At 33.9% G+C, this 18,008-nt stretch overlaps 2 protein-coding genes across 3 annotated transcripts in view; both read left to right on the top strand.

The window, feature by feature from the left end:
• The first annotated feature begins 2,795 nt into the window (after positions 1 to 2,795).
• LOC111702251 (advillin) lies at positions 2,796 to 12,703 on the top strand. 2 transcript variants are annotated; one of them, XM_023473880.1, is made up of 11 exons: positions 2,796 to 2,829; positions 3,366 to 3,522; positions 3,727 to 3,768; positions 6,438 to 6,596; positions 7,248 to 7,350; positions 7,590 to 7,694; positions 8,671 to 8,859; positions 9,571 to 9,663; positions 10,897 to 10,964; positions 11,670 to 11,814; positions 12,471 to 12,703. In XM_023473880.1, the coding sequence occupies exons 3-11, from the start codon at positions 3,740 to 3,742 to the stop codon at positions 12,606 to 12,608; spliced, it is 1,029 nt and encodes a 342-aa protein (XP_023329648.1). In that variant the 5' UTR covers positions 2,796 to 2,829; positions 3,366 to 3,522; positions 3,727 to 3,739; the 3' UTR covers positions 12,609 to 12,703. The 2 variants fall into 2 exon arrangements, with proteins under 2 accessions (XP_023329648.1, XP_023329649.1); XM_023473881.1 differs by lacking the exon at positions 2,796 to 2,829 and having other exon boundaries at positions 2,845 to 3,521; positions 3,719 to 3,768.
• A 3,968-nt stretch (positions 12,704 to 16,671) lies between these two features.
• LOC111702226 (inhibitor of Bruton tyrosine kinase) overlaps positions 16,672 to 18,008 on the top strand; it is a 14,104-nt gene continuing 12,767 nt past the window's right edge. Inside the window, exons 1-3 of the mRNA XM_023473844.1 lie at positions 16,672 to 17,082; positions 17,295 to 17,382; positions 17,700 to 17,802. Of these exons, the coding sequence (XP_023329612.1) occupies positions 16,898 to 17,082; positions 17,295 to 17,382; positions 17,700 to 17,802 (376 nt within the window). The 5' untranslated portion in view covers positions 16,672 to 16,897. The remainder of the gene's footprint in view (positions 17,083 to 17,294; positions 17,383 to 17,699; positions 17,803 to 18,008) is intronic.

The following is an 18,008-nucleotide window of genomic DNA, read 5'->3' as shown; positions in this document are numbered from 1 at the left end:
TTAATTAACTAGGGGTCCGCAATGTTTGAGTAAATTTAAATTTTAACGATGTTAGGAAAACATTATTATAATTAATCAAATATTAAATATTACGAATTGAATACTACTAAATACAGAGAAAGTCTTTTTTACAGTCTTTTTCGTCTTTTTCTATACAGTTTTTCTTTTCATGGAAATATATAGTGCATTAAATACATATATTAAAAATCATTAATCATGATTAATTAATATCTGTAAATTGGAAATTTCTAAATAGGACCTTTCATTGAAGGGATGTTTTATAGAGTAATAAAATTTTATTATTCAAAGACAAGAAAGACATTTCAGAATTATAGGAGATGCCGTATATAGACGTACACAGAGACAGGAGATGTCAAAGATAGAAATGAATTTTCAGAGACAGACAGAAATGTATTTTGGGGGGGGGGGGGCAATAAACCTCGAACCCCCTGGAATTCTTGGGTGCCATTAATTTTGATTTAATATTGATATTTTATTGATATGTTATGCAAGGGAGGGCCGGTGCTGAGCATCCATGAGCCCCCCAAACTGACCTCCGGAGCCGATCCTGACTCGCAGAATGACCACCAAGCGAACTCCTAGTCAATCAGCCTGTGTCCGAACCTCATGCTACATCTGCCAGGTTCCCGCAGGCCCGTAACCAGAGGGGGTGCAAGGGTGCAGGTGCACCCCCCCCCCTAGTCCCATATAAAAGAAATATAAAGAAGGATCTAAAATCTAGTTATTAATTTATATAGCCTGAGTAAGAATTGATTTCCAAACCAAATTATGATCTATTTGTGCGTTTCTCATTAAAAGTGTGAAGGAGTTTTTGTGTACTCTCTCTAAGTACACTCAGTACACTCTGTTAATTAAATATAACACAACATCAAAATTTACTCATAGTCATTTAATAGTTGTTTAAGTCTAATTAAAACAGTATGATTTATTAATTATATTCATAGAGTCCCATGGAAATGAAATGGTAATCTCCTGTACACTTTCAGCTTTTTGGCCCCCCCCCCCTTGACCAGTGTGCTATGTTTTATGAGTCTATTTTTTGAGGCATTTCCGTGGTGAGGCGTTTCCATAGTGCACTCCCTCGACCCTTGAAAAGCTTTTTTTTTCAAATGAATAAGAAATAAGATCATATTATTTTCATATTGCAAAGTCAAAGTAATAAATGATTACTTGACTCTGTTAGTTAAGCATTACTTCCTTAAAAGCTCAAAAAAACTTGTTAAAAAGGTTAGCCTTTATAGTGTGTATTGACAATGTAATAAAAACAACCATATACTACTGTAAAACCAGGGAGCCTCTTGACTCCTTCATGATGATGATGCAGATACTCAGCTAGCAGCAGGCGGTGCTTACCCAAGGGTTCCCAGTTCATCATGCATTCCAGAGACAACATAATCGCTCAAACGCCAGCATGATAAAGCAGCGATCCCGGCCTCAAGGAGTGGATAAGCCCTGTTGTTCCAGTTCCTGTTGATCTGCTCCACCAACATGAAGCTCTACAATACTCCCATGAAGTACCCACAAATATTCATCATTAATTCCTTTGTTAATTTCTATATCAACCAATTTTAACTCCGTCTTGTGCAAATATTTCAAAACTTTCGTTTTTTAAATAAATGTTAGAAATATCCATTTCAGATATCTTTGTTTTATTATAGTGACTTTTAAAGTCAACAATAGAGGATTGAGGACTAATTATTGTCTGCACAGATAGTGTGGACTACTCAGGACTTGAAATACAGAACTATGATAAAAGAGGGATATACAGGGCTTTTTTGCCTAATAAACATCGTTGTTTTGTGTTAAAAAGGGCTCCTATAGTAGGCACATACCTCATAATTGTGGTGCTAGTTGATGAAAAAAATTTCTTAAAACGCCGTATTACCCTTTAAAAGTAGGCCTAATATTTCTAAAATGTGTTCGGTCTCTTTTCCAAAGATTTTCAAAAAAAAAATATTTTAATTCGGTTTATACAACAGAATTGAAATAAATTTCAATAATACAATTGAGGATTTTTTTGAAATAGATAACAGAAAGGGATGTTTGATTTTTTTTGAAAACCTTATAGGAAAAGGTTTAAACGACATTTTAGGGCTAAAAGTTTCAACGACGATCGCCCAATTTATCAAATAATTAAATAATTCACTTTGCCAATTAATTCGAAACACTTTTGAGCACTCATAAAACGTCGTTTAGATGGCCGGGTGAAATGGGACTGAACACATTCTAAAATATTAGGCCTAATTTTGAGGGTTCTAAAACGTCATTTTAGAGCAAAATGTTTTATCGGCGACCTTCCCCCCCCCCTCGTTTATACAAAAGCACTTTTTAAACAACCTGAAACTCTTTAAAATAATGACCAGAATGTTTTATTTGGCTTTCTGCCTTTAATAAATTTTTATTGTCATTTGATCATTTGACCAAAAAAAAACATGCTTACATAAGAAAGGTTAAATAAATAAAAACAAAGACCAAATAAATTCCGTAGAGTCGTCTCTGAAGTTTTTATCATTTGTGTAACCCTGTATTTTAGACTTTTTATAATGTTTCGTCAATGCAATATATTCTTGTTATCTAAAGTTGTAACAAATCACGTAAATAAATTTATTTTTGATACTATTCTAACGTAATAAAAGTAGGTTGTTTAATTTGTATAGTTAATTGATGTCATAAATTATATTTATGAATAATTATATTTACAATCACATGATACCTTGAAGGTGTACGTATATGGATTAGATTAATTGTTTTATTATGTTTATAAACATTGATCGATACAGTCTTATCAGAACATTCACAGAGAAACAAGTATTCAGGAATTAAACTAAAGATATTTTTTTAATGAGGGGGGGGGGTACTGCGCCCCACCCTCGAATGAAGCTGGTTGCGTCTAAAATGGTTAAAAATTCTAATGTAGAAAATCAAATTAACAAACGAGGCCTTAATTTTCTGATTGAGATTCATGAAATTAATGGCGTTTTTTTGTGACAGATTAAACAGCTTTGGGGGGGGGGGATAAATTAACGTTTCATCAATATCTCATATTTCAATTACAAAATCTAAATTTTAGTACCGTGCATTACTTATGCATATAATGCCATGTAAATTGTACGGATGTGCAATTGCATGCATACCGTGTATTCGTAATGATGCCAGGCTATGTATGTGTTTCTTTTTATTTTCCCAATTTGTGAGATTCTGAATGAGTAATGAAGTCTCCCTTTGAACCATATTCTTTATTTTCTCAGCTTGTACCCAAACTGAACTATAGGTTTTATATCTGTCTAGTTCTCTGAGTTTATTCTGCAGAAATATTTAGTTTAGTCACCGGGTTCTCTTCTCAGGGTTCAGTGCTATAGTTATAGAGTTCAGTTCTCCACCACTAGTTCCAACCTTTAACCTTCTCTATCCATGAATACAACCTAGAGAATAAAAATACAAACTAAAACCTCTTCTTTTCTACATCTCCTACACCCGGACTCACCGGAGCATTGTTTAAAGGAATTGAGTCTTTGCCACAAACTCAAATTTTCAAATGCCAATATCTTAGCAACCTGATTACGTAAACCTTTGATATTTCAAACTTAGAATGTTTTGTCTAAAAACATTCATAGTTTGAAATATCTAAGGTTTAAGACTTTGGGTTGCAAAGATATAGGGACTAGAAAATCAGAGATTGTGACTAAGACTCAATTCCTTTGACAGTTTTTGAGCAAATATGGATCCTGCATTTAAGAACGTGATCAGGCATAAAGAATAATTTTTAAGAATTTTACCATAAATTTATCATTTGTATTTATAATTCATACATAAAGTTTTGGATTTTAGAACCGTTAATATAGAGCCGTATTAAGTGACCCTTCAGTTCTATTGCAGGATATGTTCGATTCACAATTTAAAAACTTTGCATGGTCAAGAATGGATGAAATATCTATGTTTTGAGGCTTAAAATGTGATTTCTCTTTAACAATAACTTCCTAATTTCTGCTACAGAAACAATTGAGGAAATTTTTAGAATTAAACACCTTTTACTGCAGGCCAGAAAAACAATATTGATCAAGATAAAGACCGGTTTAAAGGGTAGCGTTGTGAATTGGGCATGCCCCCATTTTTTTAATCACCCGAAATTTTAAAGATGACTCTCTTAAGAAAGAGTTAATGAGAGGAAAACTTAGTTTTGTAGAAAAATAATATTAGGATCTGGTTCAGACAATTTATTTTTGTCTTTTCAATTTATAATTGCTAACAATAGTGGAGGTAAGACTATGAGACCACAAACCAAATAGTACAATAGATGGCAACATAGAATTTGTACACTCTCAGTACAGTTGTATTCTGACGTCACAAGTGTCAATTCAGTTTTGCGCCCGACAAAATTATCAATAATAGTGGTAATTTTAGAATAAAGTGCTTATCTTGCAGTAAAATAATTGCAATTTTATGTGTTCTTTAGTTTCTGTTTTTACACTTTTTTATTTAATCTTGGAAAACAAGTCAACTAATGTGAGACAATTTTGTTTTCCATGTTATATTTGACACTTGTGACGTATTGTATAATTGGTCCATTTCTCTGTTGCCACCTATTGTACTTAGTAATCTATTTGCCACAAACTGAACTGTATTTTTGGAATAGTATTTTTAAAGAACTTAACTTAAAATTCCATGCGTAAGATTTTAATATTTAGTTCTCAGTCATAACTCCTCTTATTAAAGAAATATTGAGAAGAACAAAAACTATGTAAATGTTTTAAATTTTCTAATATGTTTTGCCACTGATTTAATAACCCTTCTTATGTTGCAACCCAATGACATAATTTCAAACTACACAAGTTCGGTTAAATCCAATCTAATTTTAAAATATGAAAAGTTTCCACCATCAGGTTGCAAAGATATAAGTATTCCAAAATTTGAGTTTGTGGCAAAGACTCAATTTCTTTACTTTTCTCATATGTACTTAAAATTATAACTAAAGAAGAGGTACGAGGTTGCAAAGTCATGCCAGTAATTTAAACTCAAATTTTCGAATCCCTATATCTGTGCAACCGAATGGCCTAACCCTTTAACATTTCAAACTTTGAATATCTAATCTAACAGAATTCATAGTTTGAAATATCTAAGGTTTACGAGATCATGGATTGTAAAGATATTAGGCTTAGAAAATCAGAGTTTGTGGCAAAAACTAATTCCTTTAACCTTCTCCCTCTGTTAAGTTCACAATTAACAAACTGTACCTGGACAAAAACTTGAATTAATAAACACTATATCTTTGTAGCCTGATAGTTAACCTTTTAAGTTTCAGCCTCAATCTTTTTGATCCAGCAGAATTAATAGTTTGGAATGTTAAAGGTTAACAACATAAGATTGGAAAGATATATGGGATGCGAAAAGGATTCGGTTCCTTAGAATTTAAAATGGTTTTATCATTGCAGGAAACAGTAAGCAAGTTTCTTGAATATCCGGTTCCGGAATTAAAACCCCTGTCCTAAAACAATTTGAATTTAAGTTTGCTTGTTCATTTAAGAATAAGAGATCATATATTTATAATCAAATTCAAAATAATAATAAAAAAATAAGGAATTGAGTGTTTTGCAAAAACTCTGATTTTCTAATTCCAATATATATCTTTGCAACCTGATATGTCGCAGATCTTTTAATTTCTGTTAGATTAATTAAACAATTTAAGTTTTAAATATCAAAGGTTTGCACCATCAAGTTGCAAAGATTAAAAAAAACTCGAAAATTTGAGTTTATGAAAAAAACTCAATTATTTGACTTTTAGTTTTATTAAATTATGCGAAAATTTACAACCAAACCTATTTATCAAAACAATTAATCAAACAACTCCTTCTTATCGGCTATCTCTTACTTCCTTTAAAGAAACCGACCATACAAGATTATTTTTATTATTAGTTTTATTTGATCTGTCTGCGTCAAGCTTTTAGGATTAAAATTCTTTTATTTGGTTATTTTTTATGTTGGCTGGGTTTTTCTTTTTATATTACTAGAAATTCAAGGCGCTTCGCGCCCTTCTTTCTAGGCTTTTAGGGCGCTTCGCGCCCATCTTCTAAATTAATTGTGAACATGTTCTCTTTGTGTACATCGTAAAACAAAACAAAAATAATTCGCGGATTTTCACAAAAAATTTCGCGGATTTTCAAAATTTTTAAAAATTTAATGACGATTGAATTTTGATGGAGACAAATATTTGAAATTTTGATTTTTCATAAACCTTCCCTGGGGTCCCTAGATGTCCCACAAAAAATTTGGGCCCGATCGGTTCAGCCGTTTTGACGTTTATTGGATACAAACAAACAAACAAACAAACAGACAGACAAGCCAAATTTATATATAGATAATTATATTGAAAACATAACTTATCGGAAAAAAACTTATAATTTTATTCTTATTAACTCCAGTGGGTCCGGTCAGCTCGCCAGCTGGAGAATAAAGCAGTTCCAGTTAATACCTGTAAATCCGCAAGATATGGGTCAACTCTTCTCCGGGGACTGCTACCTATTCTTCAACAGGAGGCAGAAGCGTCAGGAGATCTTCTACTGGATTGGTAGAACATCCAGGTAAATAAGATCCACTACTGGATTGGTAAAACATCAAGGTAAACAAGATCTTCTACTGGATTGGTAGAACATCAAGGTAAACAAGATCTTCTACTGGATTGGTAGAACATCCAGGTAAACAAGATCTTCTAATGGATTAGTAGAACATCCAGGTAAATAAGATCTACTACTGGATTAGTAGAACATCCTGGTAAACAAGATCTTCTACTGGATTGGTAGAACATCAAGGTAAACGAGATTTTCTACTGGGTTGATAGAACATCAAGGTTAACAAGATTTTCTACTGGAGAACACATCAATGAATGTGATCGGCTCCATGATACGGCAGGGTTGGTGGACCCTATCTTTTCCTAATTTGTTGACTGTACAACCTTGCTTGATTTCAAGAATATCTATTATCTACTCATTAATCCTAACCCAAACGTCATTTAGAGCACATCTATATAATATTTCTCTTCACTCATATGTATTTGTTTGTATATATGTTAGCTATAGCTGGCAAAACGGCTGGACCGAATAATCTGACATTTGTTGAGGGAACTCATGGATGCAAGGGAAGTAACATAGGCAAAAAAGCGGCATTTTTTCAAATAAACAAAAAATATTTTTTTTACAGGCAACGCCTAGTTTTATATAAATCTTAATATACAGTATTGATGAAAGAGCCACTGTTGCAATAAAAGCTGTAGAACTTGATGATGCTTTTGGTGGAGTTCCCGTTCAGCATAGAGAGAAGGACGGATATGAATCTGAGGTAGAGGTTTAAACTCTAAATATGGAAAAAAAATATACATTGGAAAAATATCCTCCACTTTCTACATAGAATTGAGTCTTTGTCACAAACTCTGATTTTCTAATCTCTAAATCTTTGCAACCTTATGACTGTAGCAGCCCTCATCTATATCTTCAATATTCAATCTCTTAAAATAATCTTTGGACATGTTTTTGACAGAATAGGAGTATTGGCATTTCAAAAGTATTTAACGTTTTTAGACTTTTAAATCCCTGTTTCCTGACGGATTGATTAAAAGAGATGGAGGATTTGAAACTGGATTAAAGAAAACTCAAGATATGTCTCATTTAACAAGAATGTACAAGGTAGTATTAAATCTTCAATGTGTTCTGATGGCTACAGAGATTCCAGGTTTAGATAATAGGATTTAGTTTTTGAAATGAATGTGGTGAATGTTTGAATTACGATCTACTAATGTGTATTATACTGAATGGTAGTTTTAAAGCAAAAAAATAAAGGTTTTATATTTTCTGTCAAGCTTACTAAGTCTATTGTTACAATTATGGTTTTATATTATTTCTCATGCCTTTAAGGTTGAAAGGTTTAAACTATAGTTAATACTCGAGTGATGGGTTCCAATTTTGGATAATGTTTTCAATAATCTTTTTGCTTATTAGAGAAATAAAGAGGTTTTCTGAAATCCGGTAAAAATTATCTCCGCTTAGATTTTAACAGCTTTTAAGTCCCCATGGACATTTTATTATATAACTGCATGAGTTCATGGGAGAATTGTGAACTGACGCAGGATTAGTTTAATGTTTATATTCCTCCCAGAAGCTACAGTACACTTCTTTAAAATATGCAGGTTTCTTTTGCATCTTCCTTGATTAGATTTATTTAGACTAATCTCTGATTTTATCCTCCCATTTTGTTATTAACCGTTAAAGATAAGTTGTTGCTTACAGAAGGTTAACCTTTCCCGCGTGTTGTCTGTCCTATAGGGACTACGTCACTACAGACGTAAATTTCAGTCATCCAACATTTACAGAGTGCTCTATTCCCCATGATGCCCTTATTGTCTTATTATAAAATAAATTAGTTTTTAAAATTTTAAAATTGATTCTTTTCGATTTTGGATTATTTACTAGAGTTTCTTGCGGATTACTGCTGCGGATACAATGGAGGATATTGTAAGAATCAAACATTTCTAATTTAGAAAAACATTAATGATTGAATAAATGTTGAATGGGTACTGTTGTGAATCAGACTTGCTCATCGTTAAAATACGGGGGTCACTTGAAATTACAACATTAGATAGGATTAGATCTTCTATTTTTCTAGGTTGCTGGTGGAAATATCCCAATGCTCAGTGAGGTTCCGATATCCTGGAGCAGTATGAACCACGGAGATACCTTCGTCCTTGACTCCGGGGAGCTGATTTTTGTCTGGCGGGGTAGATGCTCCTCAGGAGCAGAAGGGTTGGCAGCTGCTAAACTAGCAACCAGGCTTAAAAACAAGATGGGAGAGCAGGTACACAGGGTGTTCCAATATATCTTCTTTTTATGATATTTATTTATGTATTTTAGACACCCTGCATAGTAGACATATATATTATATATTTGCAAATTCCACATTCTTAAAAATGCTTAAATTTTTTGAGAAAAAATTATGTTTTATGATTTTAAGGAGGTTGGTGTCAAAAATACCCCCCCCCCCTCTACCACGTCGGACTAGTTGAAAAACTTTTTAGATGTTACGTGGTGACCTGAACTATTTATTTAAACTGTAAAACTGAGACTTTGAGAAGACTGTGAATAAAAAAGAACGAATGCCAATAAAATTGGAAATTGTTTTCAACCGGTTTATATCTAAGGCCACAAAATAGTGTAAGAAATAAAAAAGAAGGCACTCCAAAATATTATATTGAATTGGTTTTGAAAATTGATGCTTCTATTCGTGGCAGTCTGGATCAATGCACGTTAACGAACAATTGATTTTGATTTGTTCCATGCTTTATATCATCTGTTAAAGTCAAAATTTTCCATTTCTAAAAAAGAAAACTGAATACTGATAAAAGTATTGAATTTATACGTAAGACTTTAAATTGGAATTTGTGCAGCCTTCAATTAAAGCCAAATAAACTTCAATAATTTTTTAACAGATAAAAACAATGCCCATCTCTACAAATACCTTCACAATTATTCAAATACATGAAGAAAATTTGTTCTCCCGTGTTTATAGATCATAACCTTGGATGATGGTGATGAGGAGAGTTTAACGGAAGGAGAGAAATCTGTTTGGGAAAACTATCTTCAGCTCAAAAATAAACACGAGGTAGGGTTTCCAGGCATAATTACGTTACGCGTAATTACGAGTACTTACGCGTAATTCACTTTCTTTCATGCCTACGGGGGAGCATTACGCGAAATTACATGTTAGTTATGCATACGAAAGAAAGTCTAGTTTCGCGTAATTAAAGCGTAAATTCGGGAAATTACACTATATGAAACCATTCCGTAATTAGTAAAGTACATTATTAGTTCTCAGAAATAAATATAGCGTGAGAATATGAGAAGGATATACGCGCTATACAACCATGTCCAATCTGATTGGATAATTTAAATACTTTCAATTGAAGTTTCGCTAATTAGGCATAATTCTTGCAAAATTTCGCAAAAATGGATGAGACTTAAGAGACGATTATGAGAAATTTTATCAGCCTTTTTTTCTTAAATTGATGGTTTCCTGTAGCATTTAGAACTTTTTGCTTTCTTTTTAAAAAACACTCAAAACACCTATTAAACATCTGAAGACCCATTTTTACCTTAAGATCTTCAGTTTTAAATAGTTTTCGGACTCGTTGCTGCGTGGGCGGACTCTCCCGAAAGTTTTAATCATTTCAACACAATGTTAGGCTTAAAAAGCAATGTTATGACCCTTTTTCGATATTATTAATGTATTTTGATTGGAAAAAAATACATTAAAAATTATCTATGTCTCAAGTAAATATTAATTGATTTGATTATTTGAAAGGAAGGCGACATTAAAAGAGGAAATAACTTTTTTTGCCTTTACCCCCTTTAAAATACATACTAAATGCGTATTAAATACTAGGCTTTTAGGGCGCTTCGCGCCCATCTTCTATCTCAATTGTTAACATGTTCTTATGTAACATTGAAAAACAAAAACAAAATTGCGCATTTTATAAAAAATAGTTGCGGATTTTCAAGATTTTAAAATTTTTGACAAAAATAAAAAGCTTTTCTACACAATTTTTTTTAATTTTCATCATTTATAAACCTTCCCTGGGGTCACGCGAGATCCCACAAAACATTTGGGCCCGATCGGTTCAGCCGTTTTGACGATACAAACAAACAAGACAGACAAGCCAAATTTATTATATATAGATATTAGATATGTCAACTAAGAATGTTTTAACATTGCTATTTATGTCTAACATTGTGTTGAAATGGTTAAAACTTTAAGATGAGTCCGCACATGCAGTCGAGTCCGCTCCATGCATTACACCTGTCGTCTTTTAACCCTGTATCAGAATTTATAATTTAGGTAGTTGAGGCAGATAAAACATCGGATAAAAAACACAGCAGGTTATTAACAGAAGCAAGGCTTTTTAGGTAATTACTAATTATATTCTCTTTTATCATACTTATAGGCTTTTAGAGCGCTTCGCACCCATCTTCTATTTCAACTTTTTATTGTGGCTTTAACTGTGCATCTTTTCTTTGTACAGTATAAAACAAAAACAAAACAGTTTGCAGATTTCATAATATTTTTTCTGTAATTTTCAAAATTTACAAAAATAAAAAAGCTTTCTAACACAAATTTTTGAAAATTCGATAATTCTAAACCTTCCCTGAGGTCGCGCGAGGTCCCACACAAAATTTGGGCCCAATCGGTTCAGTCGTTTTGACGTTTATTGGATACAAACAAACAAACATAATAAAATTTTACCCTGAACAGATTAAATGGATACAATTTATGCAAGCAGTAATAGGAGGGATGGTTGTATGCCTTGTAAAGACATGGTCGAATATTTTGTTTAGATAAAAAAGATTAACTGAGAGATGATTTTTTTTGTAAAACTTCGAACCTGCAATGTGCATATGCATGTAAATATGATGTAATAATGTTCATTAAAGAGTATATAGATACTGAGTTTGCAACTTTTGTACTATTAATCTCTTCATCAAGAACTAATAATAAATATCTTTGAAAATTATAAGTCTGACCAATCTACTCTTAAAAGTTTCTGGTGTGAAAATCCTTTGTTGAATTTTTTTTTTTAATTCAAAACTGAAATTGAAGCTTGATAAGTTTAGGTGTACTGAGACGAATGGAAGCCTGTCAACTGTTCTTGTGAAAACTGGAAACTTGGTTCAGGATGATCTTGATCCTGGAGATGCATTTGTAGTTGAGGCAGGGAGGTCCGGAGTCTGGGTTTGGTTAGGAACTCATAGCTCACAGGTTAGGTTCAAGGGAGTGTACAAACTATTTTCATTTTAAGTTTCTTGATTTAAGAAGTAATACTTCTCTGTGCATTGTGCAGTTCATGATTTTTGCATAATGGAATTGAGCCTTTGCCACAAACTCATATTTTCTAATTCCTTTATCTTCACAACCTGATTGTGTAAACCTTTAATATTTCAAACTTAGATTATTTGATCTAAAAGAATTCATATATTAAAAAAAGATAGTGGGTTGCAAAGATATTGGTTTTAGAAAATCAATTTCTTTGCAGATTTTTTTCTGTTGCAAACTTATATATTCGAAATATCTAAACAAATTTAAACTATACACAATATATATATAAATATTATGAATAAATTCTAATAATAACTATGAAAGCATAAAAGTATATAATGAAGATTTTGTAATTTGTAATTTATGTGACATATCTGCACTTTTTTGAAGTCAATTGTTCCAAATTACAAATACGAATGACTTTTATATTTTCATATTTTTCAAAGAGAAAGGTAGAGGATATTATAAAATATAAAAAAATATAAAAAAACAGAACAAACTGTCTTTTCCTTATAAACAATGTTAAAAGACTTTTTGGTTTTGCTTTTTCGAAAATATTTGAATTCATTTGATTTTATTGAAACCGTCGAATATTCTAGATTGAGAGAAGAGGAGCAATGGAGGTTGGAGAGAAGGTGATAAAAGATAGAAACCTTCCTTCTCATACCAGGATATCAAGGATAAACATGAACTCAGAACCAGAGGAGTTCAAGTCCCTCTTCCTCCAATGGACTTAGATCGCATCAGAATTTTGGACTTTTATTTTTTCTGGAAAAGCCATTAAAGGGACTGAAAGGGTAATTTCAAGTGACTATCCGCGTGCAAAGATGGCAATGCCTGATTCACAACCATGTATCCTTAAACTACTTTGTCTTATCAAGTCGCGCTTACAGCCCCTTTAATGCATATTGTCTGTATTGCAGACTTAAAGGGAGTGACCGACTATGCAGTATGCAGTGTTGTGGAAAACTTCTTTCGGATTCATTTGAGACATATTACACTTTTTAAAGATCTGTAAATCCTGAGTTTGAGTGCAAATTCGACGTTCAAAACTCTTACTTTGGGGGTGGATACGTTTTCAGAAGTAGTTTTTTGAAATTATTAATTTACGACGACATAAAATGTAAAAAAAGATCTACAATAAACTACAGACGTCATGCTGAGAACATGTTGAGAAAATAAAAATTAATCTTATCATCGAAAATAAGTAATCTTGTTCAACTATTAGTTTCTATTTTCTCATTATTCTGGTTTCTCATTATTCACAAAGATTTTCGAAGATTTTCTAGAATTATTATTGAAAAAACGACATTTGAAGAATTTGAAGAAATCTGCGAATAAATTCAAAGAAGATAAGAAATTCAATATAATAATGAAAACGAAATAATCGATTTTAGCATTGATTTATTGACAAATTTCTTTTGAGAAATATGTTCCTAACCGTCTAATTAGATTACCGTATAATTTTTACTTTATTTTTCGTTGTCGTTATTTAATAATTAAAAAAAAAACTAATTCTGAAAACGTATCCACCCCCAAAGTAGGAGTTTTGAACGTCGAATTTGCGCTCAAACTCGTGATTTACAGATCTTTTAAAAGTTTAATATGTTTCAAATGAATCCGAAAGAAGTTTTTCACAACACTGCACTCAGTTCAACTACCTTACATTGCCGGTCACTCCCTTTTAATTAATAACAAGATTTAGTTAATTGAACCACTTTCTTGTTCGCGTCAAGCTGCGAAGAAGTAGTTCAACTTAGTCTTAGTTCTACTATAGTCTTGCTATTTATTAAAGAAACTGAGTTTTTGCCATACAAACAAAAATTTTGCAAATGGATAGTGTACATCTAACTGATATTTCAAACTTAGATTAATTAAAATAACAGAATTTATAGTTTGAAATATCTATAAAGTTTACGATATTGGGTTGCAAAGATATAGGGATTAGAAAATCAGAGCTTGTGGTAAATACTCAATTCCTGTGGTTCCTGGTCCGTGAAAATCTCAGTGAAGTAATTTATTGCAAAAATATGCATTTTTAGCTTTATGCATTACAATGGAATTAAGTAAAAGGTGGAAGCGCAAAGATTAATACACAAACTACATTTTATTTGGGAAGCAGGGGGGGAGGGGGGCGGGAGGGGCATAGGTTAATAATACCAGTTATTAACAAGATTATTTTTTTCATCGTCAATAAATTTATTTCATTTTATGTTTTTTGAATTACGACTGTAAATAAAAGTGTTTAAAAGTCATCATTGAATTAATGAATTAAAATAAGAGCATTGGAGTATCATTTGTATATCTGGGAAGTTGAGTAGAGGAGTTACCAAGGTTTAATGAGGATAAAAGGTCGGAAGGAGTAGAGGAGTTACCTTGGTCTAAGGAGGATTGAGGCAGGAAGGAGTAAAGGAGTTACCTAGGTTTAAGGAGGATAAAATCAGTGAAGAAGTAGAGAAGTTAGCAAAACTTCAATTAAGAAGGATAAAAGCAGGGAAGGAGTAGAGAAGTTACCAAGGTTTAAGTAGGATAGAAGGTTGGAAGGAGTAGAGGAGTTACCAATGCTTAAGGAGTAAGAGTTAGCAAGGTTTAAGGAGGGTAAAAGGTTGGAAGGAGTAGAGGAAGAGTTACCAAGGTTTAAGGAGGATAAAAGGTTGGAAGGAGTAGAGGAAGAGTTACCAAGGTTTAAGGAGGAGGTTGGAAGGAGTAGAGGAGGAGGTACCAAGGTTTAAGGTGGATAAAAGTTGGAAGGAGTAGAGGAAGAGTTACCAAGGTTTAAGGAGGATAAAAGGTTGGAAGGAGTAGAGGAAGAGTTACCAAGGTTTAAGGAGGATAAAAGTAGGGAAGGAGTACAGGAGGAGGTACCAAGGTTTAAGCAGGATAAAAGGTTGGAAGGAGTAGAGGAGGAGGTACCAAGGTTTAAGGTGGATAAAAGTAGGGAAGGAGTAGAGGAGGAGGTACCAAGGTTTAAGAAGGATAAAAGCAGGGAAGGATTAGAGGAAGAGTTACCAAGGCTTAAGAAGGATAAAAGCAGGGAAGGAGTAGAGGAGGAGGAACCAAGGTTTAAGAAGGATAAAAGTAGGGAAGGAGTAGAGGAGGAGGTACCAAAGTTTATGGAGGATAAAAGGTTGGAAGGAGTAGAGGAAGAGTTACCAAGGTTTAAGGAGGATAAAAGTAGGGAAGGAGTAGAGGAGGAGGTACCAAGGTTTAAGGAGGATAAAAGTAGGGAAGGAGTAGAGGAGGAGGTACCAAGGTTTAAGAAGGATAAAAGTAGGGAAAAGTAGAGGAAGAGTTACCAAGGTTTAAGAAGGATAAAAGTAGGGAAGGAGAAGAGGAGGAGATACCAAGGGTTAAGAAGGATAAAAGGTTGGACGGAGTAGAGGAGGAGGTACCAAGGTTTAAGGAGGATAAAAGTTAGGAAAGGAGTAGAGGAACAGGTACCAAGGTTTAAGAAGGATAAAAGTAGGGAAGGAGTAGAGGAGTTACCGTGAGATTTAAGAGGGATAAAAGCAGGAAAGGAGTAGAGGAGTTACCATGAGGTTTAAGAAGGATAAAAGTAGGGAAGGAGTTAGAGGAGGAGTTACCATGAGATTTTAGAAGGATAAAAGTAGGGAAGGAGTAGAGGAGTTACGAAGGTTTAAGAAGGATAAAAGTAGGGAAGGAGTAGAGGAGTTACCTTGGTTTAAGAAGGATTAAAGTAGGGAAGGAGTAGAGGAGTTACTAAGGTTTAAGGAGGATAAAAGCAGGGAAGGAGTAGAGGAGTTACCATGAGGTTTAAGAAGGATAAAAGTAGGGAAGGAGTAGAGGAGTTACGAAAGTTTAAGAAGGATAAAAGTAGGGAAGGAGTAGAGGAGTTACTAAGATTTAAGGAGAATAAAAGCAGGGAAGGAGTAGAGGAGTTACCAAGGCTTAAGGAGGGTTGAGGCAGGGATCAGAAGTAGAGGAGTTACCAAGGTTTTTATTAAGAAGGATAAAAGCAGGGAAGGAGTAGAGGAGTTACCAAGGTTTCAATTTAGAAGGATAAAAGCGCAGGGAAGGAAGATAAAAACTTTGGTAAAAAAGTCCCATATTTTCTTAAGTCGACAAAATGTCACTGCAGAAATAAAGCATCCCCAGATCATCGATCTCAGCGGGTTAAAGAGAATTCTGCGAAAACTTGCAAATTGCGGACCCCTAATCTAATCTCTACTGTACAGTGTGCACTCGTCAGTTTCCCAGATTTGACACTAGACTAAAATCATACAGAACTTGATATTCTTCATATAGGTGAATTTGTAAATTTTATTGGAGATAAAAAGAGGATTTTTAATAACTTTCTACTTTTAATTGCTAAACTGACTGTATGGGTTGTGCAGTATAGCAGTTGTCTAAAATAGGGAAATAAACGAAAGTTTTATAATTTCTAACAATTATTTTTTTAGAATATTCATCAAAATAATTTATTGATTTTAGTTGGATGGTTTGTCTTTTTAAAGCTTTCTCTACGCGTGACACCGGCCCCTAAGCCTGTCCTAGCCGCGGCGCTCGGCCCCCTAGCCTGTCCTAGCCGCAGCGCTCGGCCCCCTAGCCTCTCCTAACCGCAGTCTCGGCCCCTAAGCCTGTCCTAGCCGCAACGCTCGGCCCAGAACTTGTCTTAACCTAACCTAACCCTAAATAAAAAAACAATAAATAATAATAAATTTGCTGAAAAATAAATGGTCATGTACAAAATTGATAGGAGGGGGNAAAATTAGCAGGGGGGCTTATTAATTATCCTTTAATTTTGAAAGCCTTTCAATCTTTAAAAACTTTTTTTTTCAGAAAAAAAGGAAAATGACTGCTATTCGAAGAATAGTTTGTGAAATAATAGTTTGCTCTTATATCTTCTCCTCTTCCTCTTCATCTTTCTTGTAACCAACATCGGCTCAATAATTATGGAGTGTTAAACCTAATTTCCCGTAGGTCGGGGGGCAGGGGGTCAGCCAGGGCATTGTGCCAAGTGAAAGAGACACATTAATCAGCATAGAAGTAAAAACTTAGCCTAAAAATGCCGAAGCAGTCGACAGGTGATAAAACTAAACCACTTCATCAGCAGCTGGAGCTGCTGGCAGACTGCACAGCTAAATGCAGATCAGCTGCTCACGCAGGTGAACTTGTCTGCGCGGCTACGCACAGCTGTCCAGAGATTGAAATCATTGCCTGGATCTCAAGGCATTGTTATGCACCAGCAAGGTATTAAACCGATATCTATAATTCATCTTAGACTCATGATTCACCCCCCCTCCCACCACCCCCATCCTTTCTGAAAGCGATCGCTTTCGATTCTAAAATATCTATTTGTTTTAAAGGACTTCGCACGATCAAATAAATTTCAACTTATGCTTTCAGAGGGAAAGATTGCAGTCGACGAATCTTATTTTTCAAATATATTTGATAATGTTCAGAATCCGTGACGAGAATGGAAGATCGTTGTTACATATTGCAGCAAGTCTGGGGAAAATTAAAATTCTTGAATGGCTTCTTAGGTTCAAGGTAACACATTAATCTTTATAATAAAACAAGACATTCATGTATACATGTTACCTATAGCGGGCCAAACGGCTGGACCGAATGGGTTGAAATTTTTTGTGGACACTCATGGGTAGCCTGGGAGTTTCTTAGGCTACAGGCTAAAATCGTATTTAAAAAAAAAATATTTTTTACGGGCATCGCGCCCTTCAGCTAGTGAAGAATGATATTGCATTTAACAGAGAATCTCCTTTTATTACAATTTCATGAAATTACTTTTGAAATTATAGCTAGAAAGTGACTTTAAGAGAGTCTTGACCCCATTGTTGTTCTTTTTCCAGGACGGTACGATTAACACTAAAGACGGAGAATCCGGATACTCTGCTCTACACAGAGCAATATTCTTCGGTCAAATACAGACGGTCATCTACCTCATCAAACAAGGTCAACTGGTTATTTTATCAAAAAGAATACGCCAAAAATCGCGCCTCTTCTCGGCTGTTGGATCTTGATTAATATATTATTGTTGTAAATTCGGTTTATGTACTTACAAAATCTTGGCGGAGTGGGATTCATGCTGTGTTCATGCCCCAACCTTACAGACGCTATACTAGGGTATTAAGTTTTTTTTTAAGGGGGGGGGGTAGCTA

Source organism: Eurytemora carolleeae, unplaced genomic scaffold (assembly GCF_000591075.1).
Source record: "Eurytemora carolleeae unplaced genomic scaffold, Eaff_2.0 scaffold494, whole genome shotgun sequence".
Taxonomy (NCBI): domain Eukaryota; kingdom Metazoa; phylum Arthropoda; class Copepoda; order Calanoida; family Temoridae; genus Eurytemora; species Eurytemora carolleeae.
Note: the sequence above shows the minus strand (reverse complement) of the source record. Positions and strands in the feature narration are given on the sequence as shown.